Raw genomic sequence first — 20,749 nt, forward strand, 5'->3', positions numbered from 1 at the left:
GTGCCTGCTAAAGCCAACATTTGAGCTTGAGCACCTTTATCAGGCAATGTAAGAGCTCTTCAAAAAATAATTGGGGTGGGCTTCAGTTGATAGGATAAATCCATTATTGAGAGATGATTTTATTGAAGTCTTGGAGAGAGCTTAGTTTTAACAGGACAGTGTATACTTTTTACTGGCCCAGAATTTTAGAGGCTAGGACAGACTGGAAATATAACACAATGAAGGTTGTGCGACAACCATTGCTTGGCCACCTAATTGGCTTTTAAGTGTTGTTTCCCCCATTAGCCTTTCAGTCACAGGAATATTCTATACATGTGTGTCTACTTGATAGCCAGATGGAAGCCCAGACACATGGCCAGAATGGAGAAAAGGTACGGGGGGGTGGGTTACAAAGCAAGGGGAGGGGCAAGGGGACAGGAAAATGACACCTGGACACATCCTGTCATGGAACACCCTCCTCATGTGGATGGGAAATCCCACTATGCCCACTGAGAAAAAGGGGGTTGGTGTGGATCGTGGGTTGCAAAACTGCAAGCGACTAAACATGGTGCAGATACTGCTGAGCTGCAAAAAAAAAAAAAGGTTCCATGTGGGAAAACCTTCACTTGTACGTTAGTAGGTATTTAAATGTTTCCTTCATTGCTATTTTACTCCCATATGATTTTATATTACAAGGCCCTTATTGCTGCCTTTGTCCTGTATAAACTCATCTGTTTTCAGCCACCTTTATCTGTTTTTCCTGTATCCATAATCTACATGCCCCAGGTGTCTTTATTTACCCAGGGCAGTTCAGTTTTCTTTTGTTTCTGCACATCTAAAGTACTGCCTTAATAAAGTCCCAAATTCTGTTTATTTTAATTTCTTCATTGTTTGTTGTCACATATGCAGGCTGTGGTTCACTTAAGGCCAAAGTCCAGGGTGCTGCAGCCCATGGGGCCCCCAAATGACTACTCAGACAGTGGCAAGTGATGGGGTAGCAGTAACAGATTCGGCAACAGCTCATGGGCCAACGTGGTCATGCAGTGGCCCATCAGAGCTGACGATTAGGTGACATATATATGCCTGCTAGGATCATGTCAACCTTGCCTTTAACCTAGTTTGTTTACTTAATGAAAATTTTTCAGATTCAGTTTTTTTCAGATTCAGTTTTCATGTTTTCTTTTTCTCTTTGTTTCTTTAATTGACTCTTTGGATTTGATTAACAATGATTAACTATGGCTGTGATCCTAAATATTTATAGCCCTTAGAATTTAGAAGTTAATTCTGAGTAAACACATGCAGGATTGCGCTGTAAGTAAGATATGATGTGTCAGTATCTAAGGCTGTGATCCTTTACACACTTATGTTGGAGTAAGTCCCATTGAAGTCAATGGGACGTACTTCTGAGTAGATATGTTTAGGATTGCATTGTCAGTGGAAATGCTTCACTCAGTGCTTTCTTCATCACCTTTGTAATTTCCATTAGAATGTTCCTCCGGATCTCTCCATCTGCACTTTTGTGCTGGAACAGTCCTTATCAGTGCGAGCTCTCCAGGAAATGCTGGCTAACACAGAGGAGAAAGCAGAAGGGGTGAGTAGTTTGGAATTTAATATAGTATTGCCAACTCTTGATTTTGGACTTTACTTGCAGTGTTTGGTCCTTTCATGAAAATAGTCTTTGGAGTATACCTATTCTATAAAATTTTCTATTTTATTTAAGTTTTGGTTGTCATGAAATTTTAAGCCTATGGTAATGTGAATCTCCCATGAATAAAGCCCACATGGAAAACTTAAAACCAAACCATTTTTTCAAACTCTTTCTTTAAATCTGCCACTATAAACTAGCAAAACAATTTATGAACCGTTTATTTTTCGAAATACTTTCTGCATGACATCTACAAAATACAGAACATATGTCAGTCTTGGAAACCATTTATGTATATTACAAATTTGAATGCTTGGTGTCTACTTTTAACCATGTATTGATGAATTGCTCCTCTTTAAACGTAAGTCTTTTTTTTCATTTTGTATTTTATATATATTATATTATAAATATGCTATGTATATAGAGAAGTAAAAATAACATTATTTTTCTAAAAAATTCATTATACATTTTCTATATTTTCTCAGATATTGCCTTGCTTTCCTATACCTCATAATGATGGTATTAAGCTATATGTTTTTAGCACCAGTTGTAATATTTCATAGTATTTCCTTTATACTGATAAAAGCATTCTGGTTTTGGATTTTCTTTTTGTTGATTAATCTGTTCAAGGAGAAAGAATGATCTTCTGTTACAAGAGTACAACGTTCAGACCTACCCTCTTACAAGGACATCTGAGTAATTCCTCTAGCTGGCCTCTTGCAGTGGTATTATCTTGATTGCTAATAACATTATTTAGAAGCCCCCAATAAATGAATAAGCACATTTGTAGCGCTGTAGATGAAACTGACCATAAGAGAAAACCAATTAGGAGATGGTAGGTAAGATTCAAAGACATAGGAAGGAAATATGTGTCTAAAGTAGGAATGTCCATTAAAAGAGGTAGAATTGGCCAGTTGTACTTTACAGATATTTTAAAAATGATGTTTGACTTGCATCACATCATCATTATTCCTTGTAGTAAGAGAATGACAAGTTGGAATTGCACCTGCTTGAAAAAGTTTCCTAATGCTTGATTCTGTGTGTGTGAAAAAGGATTCCTACATTTATATGACGACTGACTACTATAATGTACCTTATATAGTGCTGCCTTCAAATATGTGTTGAAAGTGTCAGGTAATGTGTATAATGCCATTACCTATCCTCTTGCAAGAGTGGAGAGGTTAGATCATATCTGACAACTGCCCTGGCTGTATATTAGCTTCCAGGTCTACTTCAAAATGCTGTTATTACTTCTAAAACCCACACAGCCTGCGACCCAAGTCCCTTCTTTTGGCTGTTAAGATCAGGTGAGGAGTCCCACTCAGAGTCCTATCTTCAGGAAGAAATCAAAGTGGCTATATTTCAGGATTCTTTGCTTATTTTTCAAAAGAACCGCAGTTTGCTGCCTTGAACATAATGCTAATGAACATAATGCATGATGGTAGAATTACTTGTGTAAAGTAAAACAGCAGAGTGAGTAAAGAAAATACAGAACTGGGTTTGAAAGGTCTGCATGTTGTCTCATTGAAAACAGAACAGGCAGAAATTGTTATGTGGTGACTAATGCTCTCTGGCTGCTCATCTTGACTTTCATGGAGGATAAGGCTATAAATGGCTAATAGTCATGAGGACTATGTATGGCCTCCAGTATCAGAGGCAGTTGCTGAACAACACATGTGGGGAAAGGGCATCTGAAGATCTTTGTCAGTGGGCCAGTTCATATGGGAGAAGACAGTCCCTTTAGAAACTTTGAGCACAGACCATTTAGGGCTTTAAATTGAGCCTAGAAGTAAGATGGAAGCCAGTGAAGGTCTTTTAATGCTGGAATAATTTGTTAGTTGCAGTATCTATAGGCTACTAAAAATGTTTTTTCCCCGACTAGAGAATCATAATGGGAAGGCTTCTTGATCTGCCTTATAGAAGAATGCCATGTGGAGGTGGAAAGGTTTGCATGAGAGAAATTCACTGGGGACAAGCTTTGCTCAGTAAGAAGATAAAGTTGTGTGAGACTTCAGTTGTTGAATTTCATGTCTGTTAGTGGCTGCAAAAAGTGCAGGATCCCTGGCAAAGCAAAATGGTGGTAGCCACAAATTCTTTCTATGTTTTGTTAGAGGGTGCCTTGGGGAAGTTCAGCAAAATGTCTTGAGAAATGGTTCAGTAAAGCAATCCAGGCAGAGTGGAAGAGGGAATTACTCTCAACATTGATCCCAGATGATCCGACTTCCCGGGAAGCACCTCCACATCAGGAGCCCATCTGGCACCACCTTCCAAGCCAAGTGTGGGGTGTGAGCAGAAACAAGATGGAGAGCTTGCTAGATGTGGGCTATGCCTGCCTTGATTCTACTTGCAGTTATTCGAAGAGGAATGCTTGGATATTTGAGCACCATGTTTGAGTACTTCCCTCCCCACCCAATTACAAAGCTCCTGAAACTTGTTTCTGAAGATGAACCTGGCTAGTTTCAGTGGCATTTTTAATTGGAGTGACTGCAAGATCGGTCAAGACTGGTATATGTGATTGCGAGCGGAGATGGGTTAAAGAAGACGCAGAAACAAGCTTGGATTGAAAATTGGGCCACATTTTATTGAAATATTTGCAAAGCGGTAACTAGGACGGGCATCTAACTGTGTCAGCGGCTAGCTGACACTTCATGGGCGAAAACACACCCAGCCTGAGGGGTGGCGGTGATCTCGCCATCCCTCTGGACTGCCCCTTGTGGGGGAGGTAGACCTTCCGGTGTCACCCCCAACCCGGTGCCACACAACACCTGGGTGAGTGAGTAGGGTTGGTCTCCCAGGCAACCCTTATCCCCCCGCCGAGCTGCACAACCCGTTCGGAGGGCCCTCAGGCGTCACCTGTCACCATAAGGTGCCTCTGTGTGCACACCATCCCTACTCCCTTTCCAGTTTTGCCCGTCCTAGCCGCCAAGTGGAATGTGACCAATGATATAGACTAAATTCCCTTGCAGGACGCACTCAACCCGCATAACAGTGTGACGTAGGCGAAAAAGACTCACAGTCTTAGGCCAATCGGACTGTGAGCCAAAGAATTCCTACATGGCTCCCAAAGGGGCAACCGGCAACAACCCACACTGCTAAGGGGAGGGTGGGAGGGAGCTGCATCGCGCCAAAGAGCTGAGATAAGGAGGGGGTCGAGTTTAAGACAACTCGGCCTGCTCCTCCCCGAATGGTGGTGTGACTGGGGTGCACCAATCAGAGGCCCATACGCCTTATCACCCCACCCGCCCGCAATGGCCCCCCCCTTTTAGCCAGACAAGCTGGCGCCGGGTAGGGCATTTGCGAGCGGAGATGGGTTAAAGAAGATGCAGACAACAAGCTTGGATTGAAAATTGGGCCACATTTTATTGAAATATTTGCAAAGGGGTAACTAGGATGGGCATCTAACTGTGTCAGCGGCTAGCTGACACTTCATGCGCGAAAACACACCCAGCCTGAGGGGTGGCGGTGATCTCGCCATCCCTCCGGACTGCCCCTTGTGGGGGAGGTAGACCTTCCGGTGTCACCCCCAACCCGGTGCCGCACAACACCTGGGTGAGTAAGTAGGGTTGGTCTTAGGGATGGCGGAGAATTTCTCCCCGAAACTTCAGGGGGCCGAGCGCCAACGTGTTCGGCCCCCCGAACAAGTTAAGGGGAGAAATCCTCCGCCCCCCCCCCCGGGACGGGACTTACCTTCCCTGAATGTCCCTCCCGGCGGCGGGTCCGGCTGGCGGTTCGTCCGGTGTTCGAGCAGGGCGGGAGCGGCAGCCGGTCTTTCGACCGGCTGCCGCCCCCGCCATTGCAATGAAAGAAAAAAAAAAAAACGTCCCCTGATAGGCTACGTGACGATTCACGTAGCCTATCACGGCAAGATTTGCAAAGTCAGCCGTGATAGGCTACGTGAATCGTCACGTAGCCTATCACGGGTGACTTAAAAAAAAAAAAAAAAAGTGTGTACGGATAATGGTGGCCCCCATAGGGAGCCGCCATTCCCGTTCCTTATTTGGTCGCTGTAGTCTACGTCAATGTTTACGTAGACTACGGCGAAAATAAGGGCAACGCTATTTGCGTTGCCCTTATTTTCGCCGTAGTCTACGTAAACATTGACGTAGACTACAGCAACTAAATAAGGAATGCGAATGGCGGCTCCCTATGGGGGCCGCCATTCGCGTACGCGCTTTTTTTTTTTTTAAAGTCACCCGTGATAGGCTACGTGATGATTCACTTAGCCTATCACGGCTGACTTTCCAGATCTAGCCGTGATAGGCTACGTGAATCGTCACGTAGCCTATCAGGGGACTTTTTTTTTTCTTTTTTTTTACTTTCGTGTTCGCGGCCAGGCGAGGCGGGAAGCCTCCTCCCCGGCCTGAATTTCGGCCGGGCGAGGCGGGAAGCCTCCCCCCCCGGCCTGAATTTCGGCCGGGCGAGGCGGGAAGCCTCCCCCCCCCCGGCCTGAACTTCGCGGGGGGAGCAGCGAAGCGCTCCCCCCCACCGCGAAAAAGCTGCGAGAAAAGGTAAGTGACTTTCGTTCACCCCTAGGCCCAGAGCTCTTATCATGGCTACCGTAGTGTCAAAGGATGTATAACACACGAAACATAGGTAATCTGGAATTTCATCATTAACCGACTGGCCCTTGGGGAAAGAGAGGTCATGAATTAACCTGAATTCACTGGGCGATTTCTTGGGTATAATTCCCAAAGGGGAAATCCTCAGGTTGGGTAGTGGGGGCGAGGAAAAGGGGCCGATGACTCGACCTGACTGAACTTCTTTGTTAATCTTATCTTGCACCAGGCGCCGCATGCTAAGAACAGACCGGTGGTTACCGGTCAAATACGGCCTGCGCAGGCCCGTAAAGGGAATCCTGAAACCCAATGTAAAGCCGCGTTCCAAGTAGATCGCTGCCCGCCGATTTGGGTAACGACCTAGAAATTGAAGGAGTGGAACAATCTTAATTGGGCTGGGGCCCTTTGGGAGGGGGAAGATACCCACCGCCCTGTTTTCTGCCACCCCGGCCATCCTTTGGGGGACCTCTCCAACCTCTGGCTCTTGGGCAAGAGGAGCAGGAGTGTTGACCGCCACAAAGGGAGCACTCGTGCCGGAAGCGGCATGGGTTATGGGAGCAGGAACCTTTGCAGTTGAACTCCCAGCACAGCCAGTGGTGTTGAACCCCTGGACCCGCAATGGTCTTGGTGGCCAGGATATGGCCGCTGTCGGACCTGTCGCCGAAGCCTGGCCTAGAAGGGGTCATGAATTGGAGCCAAAGGTCCTGGTCCTTCAGATCCCAGCTCATGGAGGGGTCGATGGCGGCCCTCCTTCGGAGGGTCTTGTCGTAAGCCAGCCATGCGCACCCCTCATATTCGGAGTAAGCCCTGAATATTATGTCGAGGTACTTGGTGAGAACCCAAGCCCTCTCAGGGAACCTCTGCTGGAGGATGCCAGCATAAATTAAAAAGCCTGGCAACTAGTTCGCCCAGGTGCGAGGCACCTTGCGAGCTTTGCTCCGTTCAAGATCCCGGTCACGGGTCCTATCTTTGACGCTGGGTTCGGGCTCACGAAACAGCAGGGCAAAGACATCGATAAATTCACCCCGCAATATCTTTTCTCTAGTAGCAATGGTTAAGTGAAAACCAATAGGGGAGGACGTCGCACCAGTGGGCATAGATCCACGACTTAGGTTGGCGCATGGGTCAATCGAGGACAACTGTGGGGCTAGCAGGGAAGGAGGTAGGGAAGCTAGGGGGTCACTAACCGAACCGGCGGGCCCCTGCCAAACACTGGCGGAGTCGATGTTAAGTGGATGAGGCTGGACTAATGGTGGGGCAGGCGCAGTGGCGTCTCCTGCCGGTAGTAGTAAGGGGAATGAAGCGCCAGGCCCCAAAGAACTGGGAGGGCTGGCTGATGAAGCAGCTGAACTAGGAGTTGAGGCCGAGGCAACGGGCTGAGGAGTACTAGCTGCGGGGCCTGAAATAACTGAAGGAAGTGTACGAGGGGGGACTGGGCCGCCTTGAAAGGTAACCCACGGCACCCAACCCAAGGGGTTGATTTGCCCCATACCCGGCCAGGCGAATTGAGATGCCAAAGCAGTCTCACCTGTACCAATCGTGGGCATGCTCTGATCCCCAGCTGGAAAAACCGAGGTTGTTGCTTGTGCGCCCAGGGAAGATGAGGCAGCAGAAGGGAGGAGCTCCGCTGAAGGCGGTGAGCCTTCTGGAAGAGCCGAGGAAGAGGAGGTGGATGCCTCAGTAGCGTCCAGGCGATCTGAAATAGAAAGGAGCAACGAGCGTTGGGTCTGCTGTTGCGTTCACTTGTGCTGGACCACTGAGGATTTTTTGTGCCTGGCCCAGGGAGGAGGAGGGATCCCCGAGGAACGCTCAGCAGCTTTCAAACGAGAAAGAATTGATGCCAGTACCGGGTCTGCGTCCTCATCAGAGTCAGAATCGGGCCTTGGCAGCGATCTTTTGGGGAGGGGGGGCGGGGCCCTCCCCTCTCCCCTTCCTTTTCTTACCACCCTGGCCTTTCTTGGGAGGCATGCTGCAGGAGGTGAATTAACCTAGTTGCTATCAAAGAGTTAAGAAAGCTGCTGGGCACCCCAGACAATAGGCAGCCACCCCGCAGTCTTAAGATCTGCAGGTACGAGTTCCAGACCAAGACAGAGAGGCCTGGGGATGAAGATGGGAGCGCTGCACTACCGTTTAGATAGAAAATCAGATTTCAAGAGGTGCAGCCAGGGGCCCAAGGTGATGGAGCTGCGTTTGAGCGCGGGCGCCCTCAGCCGAGGGCACCCTGTCTCGGGAGGCGCCAAACAGGCAGCCGCCACTGTTACTCAATTTTATTAATTAAATATTTAATAATCGTAATTTAAGTAATTAATTTATTATTATTTATTTATTGGGTGTGGGGGGGAGACGTCCCAAGCCCTTGGGAGGCGACCAATCGGGGCTGTGATATACACGCTCCGACTCGGCTCAGCAGCCAGGCGCCCCTCCCAACAGGCAGACTCGGCTGACGAGTGGGGGGGGCAGGCAGACCGCTGCTTGAAGCGCTGCCGCCGGCAAACACCGGCGCCGCGCACACCCGCCCGCCGGCACTTCTCACCGGGACAACACCTCGGCCGAGGCGGCACCGGCGGGAGGCCAGCAAGGCGAGGAGGAAGAGGCCGGCAAGGCCGGCGGCCAGGTAGACAGGCCGGCGGACCAGTCAGGCAAGCGGGCGGGCAGGCGGGCAAGCGAGCGAGCAGGCGGGCGGGCGGGCAATTGAGCAAACGGGCGGGTTGAGCAGGCGAGCGGGCAGGAGAGCAAGGAGAACAGACCGACAGGCGGGGGAAAGGAGCCAGTGAGGGAGGGAGGGAGGCGGAACGATATCACCAATAACTGCCTCGGAGGCAGCAACGTTGGCTCTCCCGACGGCCAGCAGCAAGTCAATAGGTGTAAAGCGAAGATTTTGGTGCGCAGAAGCACGCTGGGTCCAGGCGGCTGGAACGAGGACGAAGCCGTTCTCCAGCAGGTCCCTTGTCATGTCTTTAGTCCCTCAAAGTCCCTCGTCGTGTCTTTAGCTGCGACGCGCCAAAGAGCTGAGATAAGGAGGGGGTCGAGTTTAAGACAACTCGGCCTGCTCCTCCCCAAATGGTGGTGCGACTGGGGTGCACCAATCAGAGGCCCATACGTCTTATCACCCCACCCGCCCTCAATGGCCCCCCCCTTTCAGCCTGACAAGCTGGCGCCGGGTAGGGCATATCTAAAAGCTGTATCACAACAAAGAGATTACAAGTCTTTGGGCATCTCTACACCAGCCTAAAATCCTGCATTTAACATGGGGCTTTCTGCTTTCATTTTAAATGCAGGATCACAGCGACTCCCCTTTTCACATGCTTCCTTTTCCCCCATCCCCTTCCCCCTCCTTCTCCCTGTATCTGACCCTTCCATTATCTTTCACTGATCTCGCTCCTCTTCTTGCCACTTTAAGTCTTTTCACAGAGGAAACTGAAGCGGAACACAAAGGGGTAATTTGATAACTCATTATCTGTGATATATTTAAAAATGGAACAAAGGGCATTTAGTGCAGGAGACACCTTGGAGGTTCACAGTGTCGTGTAAAGAGCCCGCAAACTTCCGTGAAGGCGCAATCTCAATTGTAGGATAAAAGTCATTGTGAAGGAGCCCTTTAAGTAAAGCACTTTCAGGAAAATCAGCACAGTACAAAAGAGTTTAGAGTCTGGTGTTTGAAGAAGGTGCAAGGTAAAAGTTAGAAAAGCTATTTTCTGATAAGCTATTGCTTTTCTGACTTTTAGGGAGGTATTTTGGCTATATAAAACAATCTTGCCCCTGGTTATTTGTGTCCTTATTTCTTTAGTTGTTTTGCCATAGGCCTGAGCAAAAATGGCCCCATCCCCCAGTTCATCACCCCATTTGCAGGTTGTGGAAGGGGAGGGGATTCTTCAAAATGTTCAGGGGGTTCACAGTTGGCGGCTTGCTGATCCCTCATTCTTTTTTGCTCTGATTTTGGGGTTAAATTACAATGTTGGGGTTAAATTACAATTAAAGAACAGCAGCTTGCCTGTTATTTAGTTAATATTTTTTACCACCATGGATGTCTCTACCTTGGGCACTACACATCAAAATGTCTTGATCTGTCTCTGCACATAGTGATCATAGCTCATCCCTGTGGTCTGCTACTAACTATTGTCAAAAATGGGATTTCCGCAGCTGCTTCAGAAGCAATTGAGAATATTACCTATTTATAGACTTGCCTTTCGTCTGTTTCCTTGTGTCTCATATGAACTACCACATGACAGCAACAGTCTTATCTGTCTCTCTCCTCTTTCTTTAAATCAATATCTAGGAATCTAAATAGGTTCTGTTTAATGTCTTCTAACAAAATGTAATCAGAAAAGATCTGTATGATGGGCCTGCTGTAAACATTGTCAGACTTAATTATATAAACCTATTTTAGTATCATCCACAGTTTGTCCTGAAATTTGTTTCTCTGTGATTTGTTCCAGAATCAGGTGTTTAGCATGGTGCTTGTAAAACCTTCATAGCTATATTCATCCATTAAATCAGACTATTCCAGCTTGTATCAAAGTAGGCATAAAGTTAATGAAAAACACTAAAATATGCTACACAACTCTAAGGAGGCTTAAACTCACAATCCTATGCAAAACTGATCACTTATGTGTATTGCAGTATCACTTCACTGTTTATAAGTGAAACAGGTAAGATCTGCAAAAATAAATGTTAAGAGTGTGGAGTGCTGTTCAGACAGCCATGCCCTCTTCTGGAATACTCCATTCCATTGCCTCTTTCCCCCAACAGTCAGTCAGTATTCCTACTGAGAATGCGCAGTTCTCATTGATCTATTCTAGGGGTTTCCCTTCCTAAAGTTTTGTGTAGTTATACAAATATTGGGATTCTCCCAAACCTGCTGATGTTTCCCTCTTGTGTGTGGATGATGACATTTTGGCTTCATGAAGATCCACACTTGGAGAATGAGTTCAGTGTTGACATACAGGATATCATTTGCACAGTCCAGTGCGAAACATTGCTACTCAACACCCCATCATATGCTTTCAGCTGTCATTAATTTTAGTGAGGCTTGTGCAAGAAGCCATTTCCAGGAGTCCTGGAGGAAAATCTCACAAGGAATGTCTGTTTCAGGAAGAGACTCATTGGACTCAAACCTATACTAATTATTTGACATACAGAAATATTCCTTCATTGAAAACTTCCCAAGCCTGTGAAAAATGTGTTTAGAGTAATAGTGAATTATCCCCCAAGGAATTGAACTTCCTTAAGTGTGGCTCCTGTAAATGAAAAAAATACATCACCTGTAGGATGGAGTTCAGTGGTGTAACTTCATAAGTGTTTTCCCTTCCTTTAGCTCCCCTAGAGACAGCCCTACTGTGCGATGAACTACACATAGAATCATAGAATCATAGAATAGTAGGGTTGGAAGGGGGCCTTCTCTTCTCAAGGCTAAACATGCCCAGTTCTTTCAGTCCCTCCTCATAGGGCTTTGTTTCCAGTTCCCTGATCATCTTCGTTGCCCTCCTCTGAACCTTCTCCAGTTTGTCTGCATCCTACTTAAAGTGTGGTGCCCAGAACTGGACACAGTACTCCAGATGAGGCCTAACTAGGGATGGACGAAAGTCCCTTACCTGATCCCGAAGCTTGCTTCGTGGTGGGGGGGGAGGCGCTCTGTCCCTCCCCCCGAAATTCTGGCCGGGGGAGGGAGGCGCCCCGTTCCTCCCCGCCGAAATTCTGGCCGAGGGGAGGCGCCCCGTCCCTCCCCGCCTAAATTCTGGCCGGGGGGGGAGGCGCCCCGTCCCTCTGGCCGCGAAACCTCCTCTCCTGCCGGGATGCAAATGGCGGCGGCTGTAGCCGCCGCCGTTTGCGTCCCTGCAGTCAGCTGTGATAGGCTACGTAAATGTTTACGTAGCCTATTACGGCTGACTTTGAAAAGTCCCGTCCCGGGGGAGGTGGGGGGGGTGGCAGACCGTTTCTCCACCAATTTTGGGGGGCCGAATGCGCTGGCATTCGGCCTCCCCGAGATTCGTGGAGAAATTCTCTGACATCTCTAGGCCTAACCAGTGCTGAGTAGAGGGGAAGTAGTACTTCACGTGATTTGGAAGCTATGCTTCTATTAATGCAGTCCAAAAACAGCATTTGCCTTTTTCGCAGCCACATCACATTGTTGGCTCATATTCAGCTTGTGATCGACAACAATTCCAAGATCTTTCTCGCTTGTAGTGCGGTTGAGCCACGTACACCCATCCTGTAACTGTGCATTTGGTTTCTTTTTACTAGGTGCAGAACTTGGCATTTATCCCTGTTAAAATTCATTCTGTTGTTCACTGCCCAGCACTCCAGCCTATCAGGATCACTTTGAATTTTGTTTCTCTCTTCCAGGGTATTAGCTATCCCACCCAATTTTGTGCAATCTGCAGAGCTGATCAGCATTCCCTGCACCTCCTCCTCCAAGTCATTAATAAAAATGTTGAAGAGCACTGGGCCCAGGACTGAGCCCTGCGGTACCCCACTCGTTACCTCTCCCCAGTTTGAGAAGATCCTATTGATAAGCACTCTTTGAGTCCGATTCTGTAGCCAACTCTGGATCCACCTGATAGTTGTTTCATTTAGTCCACTCGTAGCTAGTTTGCTCATCGGGATATCATGGGGCACTTTGTTGAAAGCTTTGCTGAAGTCGAGGTATGTTATGTCCACAGCATTCCCACAGTCCACAAGGGAGGTTACCTGATCAAAAAATGAGATCAGGTTAGTCTGGCAGGATTTGTTCTTGACAAATCCATGTTGGCTTTGAGTAATCACTGCATTGTTTTCAAGGTGCTTACAGACTGATTGCTTTATAGTCTGCTCCAGAATTTTTCCAGGGACTGATATCAGACTGACTGGTCTGTAGTTCCCAGGTTCCTCCTTTTTGCCCTTTTTGAAAGTAGGGACAACATTAGCCCTCCGCTAGTCATCTGGCACTTCACCTGTCCTCCATGATTTCTCAAAGAGAATAGACAGTGGTTCTGAGAGTTCTCCTGCCAGTTCCTTTATTACTCTAGGATGCAGTTCATCTGGCCCTGGAGATTTGAACTCATTCAAAGGAATTAGGTGTTCCTTGACCATATGCTTATCGATTTCAAGCTGCAATCCTGCCCCTTCAGCCTGTACTTCGCCTTTGCCAGGGGGGTCATAGACCCTCTTTTGGGAGGAGACTGAGCCAAAGTAGGAATTGAGCACCTCGGCCTTTTCTTTGTCGTCTGTTATCCTCTTGCCATCTTTATTTAATAGCTGAACCACCATTTCTTTCCTCTGTCTTTTATTATGTACGTAGCTGAAGAAAGCCTTTTCTTTCTTTGTTGCTTTTAGCATCCCTCGCTAACCTCACCTCGTTCTCAGCTTTAGCCTTCCTGACACCATCCCTGCAGTTCTGTGCTGTCTGCCTGTACTCTTCCTTTGTTGCTTGGTCTTCTTTCCACTTCCTATATGTGTCCTTTTTTGTTTTCAGGTAATCTCCAAGCTTTTTGTGAAGCCACATTGGCTTCTCTGTTGTCTTCCACCCCTTTTTCTTGTTGGAATTGTTTGTAATTGTGCCTTGAGAATTTCCTTTCTTAAAAAACCCCACCCCTCTTGGACTCTTTTTCTCATTAGAGTTGCTTGCCATGGGACCTTACTTATCATCGTTCTGAGTTTATTAAAATCAGCTTTCCTAAAATCCAGGGTACGCATTTGGCTACGCTCGGCTTTTGCTTTAGAACCAAGAATTGAAGTATAACATGGTTGCTTTGCCCCAGAGTTCCCGTAACTGCTACTTTACCCACTCAGTCATCTCTGTTGGTTAGGATCAAGTCATGGATAGCTGATCCTCTAGTTCGTTCCTCTGCTTTCTGTAGGAGGAAGTTATCTGCAACACCAGTCAGGAATTTATTGGAGGGGCCATGTTTTGCAGAATTTGTCTCCCAACAAATATCAGGGAAATTGAAGCCCCCCATTACTACTACATCACGCTTCCTTGAAACATTGGCAGTTTGCTTTTCAAAAGTTTCATCTTCGTCTTCTCCTTGATTGGGTGGCCGGTAGTAGACTCTGACCACCAGGTTCCTTTTATTCTTTGCTCCATTTATTTTGACCCTCTCAATGGTCTCAGTAGTGTAATGTGTTGTTGAGGCTTGTCCTTTCTTTACTCTAGTGCAAGTGTGTGCAGCCTCAGTCCAGATTGGACCACTGCCCATCGGGAAGGGAGGGTTAAAACTTCCCCCACCCACTTCTCCCACCCTGAAATCCCCCGCATAGGGGTGGGGTAAAAAGAAAAGAAAAGAAAAAGTCTCAATTGGAATCAATTAAAAAAAAAACAACTGCCCTGCTTCTGTCGTGCAGAGTGAAGCTCTCCATCTCAAATGATAGAGTTTGGGAGAGCAGCAAATGTATCCCCATATGCTGCTACCTTGTTTTGCCACTTCTGCAGTCTGATGGAAGGAGATCCTACAAGCTGATATAACATCCTAGAAAGGCTCTAGGACACCAGCACCATACTGAAGACTTTCCACTCAGCAGCAACAAGGAGATGCCTGTAGTCCATGATGACTGACTGGCTACAGCAATGGCAACTGCCCTGAACCAGATGAGGATAGGGTTGGCAGTCTTAATCAGCAAGAAACTGGTCTGCCTAGTTTTTGGTTTCAAACAGCAGTACTTTTGTTCAGATTAAGTTTCAGTTTGTTCTTCATCCACTTTCCTGCCAAGCTGGCTATGAACAGGAACTTGGAGCTTGCCAAGAGAGCCCCAAGGGAGATGGTGCATCAGTAATGGCCTGGCTCAGACTGAGACCAATGTTGGGGCTGGAGCCTCCAGACTTCCTAGCTTTCTTAGCTCTCAGCCAAGACCTGATTCAGGCAGGCACCTACATAGACTTCCCCCTTCTCCAGAGTAGGCCCACACAAAGAATAGCCTCTTGTGGCTAGCTAGGCACTTGGCATGCATCCCTGAAACTCATGCCTGGGACACTGTCTGCCTGGATCCAAAATCCAGCCAGGAGACCAGGCAACCACTGTGGAGACCTTGAATGCTACAGCTGGAACCTTGGGGTCCGAAGGCTCTACAGGAATGATGAGTTCCTTGGAATTGCTAGGGGTCCTGCTCCTTGTGCAAGAAGACTTCATGCTGGACCCCGACACCATCATCCAGATCATCAGGGACTCCAGGGACTGATTCAGAATTTCTATAGCCTCCCCAGAATTTGATGGAGAGAGTTAATGATATCAATGTACTGATGACACTGTCCTCAAATCCCTGGATGAGCTATCCCAGAAATTTAATGTAGACATTAAATAGCATAGCAGACCAGATAGAACCTTGCAACACTCTGGAAGCCAAAAGCTTGAATATCGTCTCCTGACACCACCTTTTGGGATTTACTTTCCAGGAAAGACCTGAACTCCTGCAACACAATTCTAGCTGAGCAAGGTGATCTAGAAGGATATCAGTGTCAATGGTATTAAAAGCCATCGAGAGATCTAGGAGAATCAACAGGGACACATCCCCATGTCCAAATCCAAACATAGCTTGTTAACTAGAGCAGTCTCTGTCCCAAAATCAGGTTGGACGCCAGATTACTGCAGATCATCAGTATGTGGCTGTGTGGGCATCGTAAAAAAGAAAAGGAAGGCCAACCTAAAAATAAGCCATTTATAAGTCCCATGATGAAGGAAGGACACTTCCACTATTCAGAAGAATTCTGTTCTTTCACATTGTTCTTCATGATCTCTATGCAATCCCATATATGGGTTCTTCACCTGTGTGGAGCTCATGCCACGAACGTTCTAAAGCTGCTAAGAGGGACTTGGCATTCTCACCCTTGCTTGAGAGAACTTTTTGCCTAAACTGTGCCTGCCTTCTCACTCAGTTCTCTTCTAACCACTATTACAGAAGCCAAAATGTTTTCTTTGGAGATGTCTCCTTTGACCAATTTCTTGTTGAGAGTTTTGTTTCTGACCCTCTTTTAGTTTTATTAGTGTCTTGGATACTGTTCCTTGTTTCTTTGGTCACAGCACTTGTTTTTGTGTATGTGGCACAGTTATAATTTCAGAAGTGCCAGGTGTGTGGGAGAATGTGGCTGTAACTGTTGTCCCATTTGCCTTGTTGAAGAACATAAGGTGCATTCATGTGTGCATTGCCAAAAAATTACAAAACCAGACAATGCTGACTGTTCCTCCAGGCTTAGAGCTGTACTCTGGGAAAGCTGTGGCTGCTACAATCAGTTACCAAAAAATAGAGAAGAACCTTCAATGGGAGAGAAAAAAGCAGAAATTGCCACATTTATGCCCCAGGAAGACAGACATAGGAAGCTTCCTTATACCAGATCAGACCAGAGGAGGCTGATGGCTCTGATGTCAGTGGGGCAGTGAATCTACTCTGGGTTTCAGTCAGAACCAGTCAGAACTCTAAAGGATCTATCCAAGGTGTGACTGTTGAGTGGTGTCTTGTGTTTCTCACTGTTTTTGGCCAAACTGCATGTTACGTATATGTTCCATGACTGGTTTCTCCCAACAGTTTTTCCCCAGAAGCAAAATAGCCCCAGGTAGGTTCAGGTTACATGTAGGACATGTATTTGGGAGTGTGGGAGGGGGATTTCACTCTTTTTATGTCAGTTCAGGGAGGAAAACAGCTGAGGGAGGGGGTAATATTGAGCAGATGAATGGCTGGCATGAAAAGGGAGGAATTCTACTTCCTGTACTCCATGTGGTTGTTTTGTATTGGCAGGAGGGAGGGCGTGGGGAGGACTGTTAAGGAAAAAAGCCTTAACTAGTTTTGCCATTAATGAAGAAGCTTTCTTCAAGGTCCTTCATAATTTATACTCATCTGCCAAGCTTCATATATCAGAATGGAACTAATCTCTGGTACTGAGCTTTTCTAGTTGAGGCTGTCAACCCACTGTATTTACTTTCGGTTTCGTCGTACAGTTGAGATTGGATCTCTACACAAAGAGCTTTTCCTTTCTTGCCTTTCCATACTTTCTGCTGCATAACCTCTAGTTGGCACTGTGGTATAGCGGAATAATGTAAGTACACTAAAGGGAACTTGCACTTTAGGGATGAAAAAAAAAAAATACTGCCTTTTCCTGCTGTGAAAAACCCATGAACCTGCCCTTAAAAAACAGAAGTGAAACTGGAGGGTCACAAATCTTCTGACGCTCCTGTAAACAACCATGAGTGGGGAATGACAAGCACACAATAAAAGCCTTGTGTAGAAAAGCCCACTATCTCAGCTTATGAAAAAGCTGTTAAAACTTGTCCTGATATTTGTGCCTCTCTCTCTCTCTCTCTCTTTTAAACAGCCACGAAACAGCCTTCCTTGTAGCCAATATCTACAAATTGTGGCTGGAATTAATAGCCAAGCTTTATCATCTACAAAATCTAACCTATCCCAATTTCAATGGGCTTTAGGTCTAAGCAAGGATGCTTAGGTTTACACCATAAATTCTATTTAGGCACTTCACAAACAGTAGTGCTTAAAAGACTCATAATACAATCTTATGCATGTGTACTCAGAAGTAAGTTGCACTTCTAATGGAGTTTAATCCAGAATAGGTGGGGCTGCCTTTGCAAACAGTCCAGAAACTTCAGCTAGCCCAAACTAGGGCAGCAAGATTGTCAACAGGGACTGGCCAACAAGATCACATTACACCAGTACTTTTCCAGCTGCACTGGCTGCCAGTCCACATCTGGCCCGATTCAAGGTGCTGGTATTAACATTCAAAGCCCTTAACGGCTTGGGGCCAGGTTATCTGAAGGATCTCCTCCTCCCATATGTGCTTGCCCCAAGATCATCCTCAGATCATCATCCTTCTCCGCAAGCCCCTGCCAAAGGAAGTGAGGCGAGTGGATACCAGGAGGAGGGCCTTTTCTGCTGTGGCACCCCAGCTGTGGAAAGAGCTCCCTAGAGAGGTTCGCCTGGCACCTACGTTGTAGTCCTTCTGGCGCCAGGTGAAGACCTTTTTATTCTCCCAGGCATTTTAGCTTCCTAGTCTTTTAGCTTTGGTGTTTTAAATCTGTATTTCAAACCCCTGCATTGCTACTAGGTTTTATTCTGGTTGTGTTGTTATATTGTGGTTTTAATGCTTTTATAAGTTATATTGTTTTATCCCGTGTTTTTTGGTTTTCATTTTTGTGAACTGCCCAGAGAGCTTCGGCTATTGGGCAGTAAGTAAGTAAGTAAGTAAATAGTGTGCATAGTACACAGCCTCAGAGTCTAGCATCACAGCCATTGTTACTTATTAATTCTACTCGCCTTCTCATCTCCAAGTTTCTGTCCTGGGCAGCTTTTAAAACAAAGCAAGTTTAAAAATCCATGAGAAAGAATAGAGTCAGTGTGTGTGTGTGGTGCGGAAGGTTTTTGCCCTCAGGATCTTGGCTCAGGCTGCCTCTTCTCTCTACATTTAATGCCAGACTACAAGAGAAGGGGAGAATTATATCTGACATATTATCTCTTCTTTTCTCCATCCACCTTTTGAGTGAATCCTCTATATACAAACAATTAAACAGTAGTTAAGAGTTAAACATGCCTGAAAGGACCAGGCAAGCCTCAAAAAAGCCCTCAGATAAGGGAAGAATTACTATGCAAAAGTGCTTGTTCTCCACCAGCAATAACCTCCTGCACTGTGTTTCTGAGCAGGTACCTCTTGGAGGGAGGAAGGCACCTCCCCACACTCATATTCTTCGAAATTCATTCAGAACTCAGAAGGGGGAGGGAGCTCACCAAAGTCGGAGAGTGGGGGCTTATGCCCTTGGCTAGCTGTGGTGGAGATTTGTCAATACCGGCTTGTAGTCCCCTGTGTCTGGAGACTTCCCCCACTTTTTACCCCCCCCCCCTCGTGTGTATGTATGTGATTTCCTGACAGAAATACAGGAAATCCCCCAGAGCGCTACAGTCTCAATTTGAATGAGGCCAGCCCACACTAACCCTGGAGTAAACAAACGTATCACACATAGATTCACTGTGAACTTCACCACACGAGGCTAAAATCCCGCATCCTTACTAGGGCTTCTGCTTCTGGATTCTTTGTGGAATTAAGATTGGCTCCTTTACATGGGCAGACATGTGCTTTGAATCAGGGAATTCCTTTTCTTGGCAAGTTTTATATGTTTAATTTTACAGCTACTAGATGGCGCTGTGATTATAATGGAACTGCACAATTACACGCAGCCGTTGTATTGGATTAACGTTCCTTATCGGGCTATCTCTGATCTTTAAAAAAGTGGGATAAAGGTTAGAAAGCACAGAAGATGCCCTGGAGGTTGATGACAATGTGTAAAGGACCTGCAAACTTTCATGAGTGACCAAATACAAGTAAGCAATAAAAACCTTGTGTAGAAATGCTATGTGTGGTTAGAAGATCATTTAATTTGGCCTGTATTCTGTGCCCTTTGCTATGATACTAGTGAATTTCTCTTATGAGCAAGCAGTGATATGGGCAGACCTGACTTTCCTTCCTAAACTGATTAGAGACTTCTGCCTCACTTACCATGTTTGTTTGTTTTACCCTCTGATCGGCAGGATGATGAGGCGTTTCCTTTTCACACTCCTTTTCTCTGTTTTGTCAGTCTTTAAAAGATTAAGTAATCTATTATTTCATTGTGCACATGAAATGATAAACATGGAAATATTTTTAACTTCATAGCTTTCTTATCCAACTCCTAGAGCATTTTGGTTGCAGGGAAATTTTTATATGGCCATCTATCAGTTAAAACTGTTCCTGCTAAATTGTAATATGAGCCAATTAATTCCAAGCTAATCTTTAGATCATGGTTGATTAATCTCTGTTGGTTTAATTTGTTTTTAATAAGATGTGCTTTCTGTATAATTGGTCAGCCTACAACTGTGATACTTCAAATATGGCTTTTATTCAAAGAGGGAATCCCTGCCTTCTTTCAATGTTGTATACCATCAAAACTACAACAAACAGCTGTGTGATTCTCATTTTTGTATGGACTTTCTTTGGCCTCTTGAATGCAAACTTTAGTTTGAGAAAAGGGGGTTGGCACATATTTATGAGGAAGTATTTTAAGCAGGGCTAATAGCTGAAATAAAATTGAACTTTGAGTTCCATGTAATGGGTACAACAGCCTCTGAAATCTGGATGGAAAAGAACTGGGGCTTTAGAAGATGTAAAAACTTACTGTGAAACAAATGGGCAGGTCTACAGTGATTAATGCAAGCTGATTAATGCAAGTAATAATTTGGAACAGTTAGAAACCTTCCAAAAAATCCAATAGAAACATGGCACAGCCTGGACTGATATAATTTTTACATTACCCATTTCTCATCAAACCAGTCTGCTTCTGGATGATGCTGATACAAAAAGAACACAAGCTTAATTTTAGTGTAAATAGTCTACAAATATTGTTTCTGGCACATTATGAATACATAGATACATAAGAAGAGTTCTGCTGGATCAGACGAAAGGGCTATCTCACGGGTCAGTAATGTGGTGCCCATGGGCCCCAATTCATTCCCAGTCACTCTGCCAAGGTGCCCTACCCGTCACTTTTTAAAAAAATGAACACCTTTTCTTACCAGCCCCTGGGATTGCTGTGAAACAGGTTTCTGTTTACGCTGCAAACTGTGGGTT

At 45.9% G+C, this 20,749-nt stretch overlaps 1 protein-coding gene across 1 annotated transcript in view; it reads left to right on the forward strand.

Moving 5' to 3' along the window:
- Window positions 1-20,749, forward strand: part of RYR2 (ryanodine receptor 2) — a 545,602-nt gene that overhangs the window by 89,226 nt on the left and 435,627 nt on the right. Inside the window, exon 3 of the mRNA XM_084828209.1 lies at window positions 1,466-1,570. Within this exon, the coding sequence (XP_084684335.1) occupies window positions 1,466-1,570 (105 nt within the window). The remainder of the gene's footprint in view (window positions 1-1,465; window positions 1,571-20,749) is intronic.

The sequence above is a fragment of the Heloderma suspectum genome, chromosome 1 (assembly GCF_057233095.1).
Source record: "Heloderma suspectum isolate Gila_16-S chromosome 1, 16-S_ref, whole genome shotgun sequence".
NCBI classification, from domain to species: Eukaryota; Metazoa; Chordata; class Lepidosauria; order Squamata; family Helodermatidae; genus Heloderma; species Heloderma suspectum.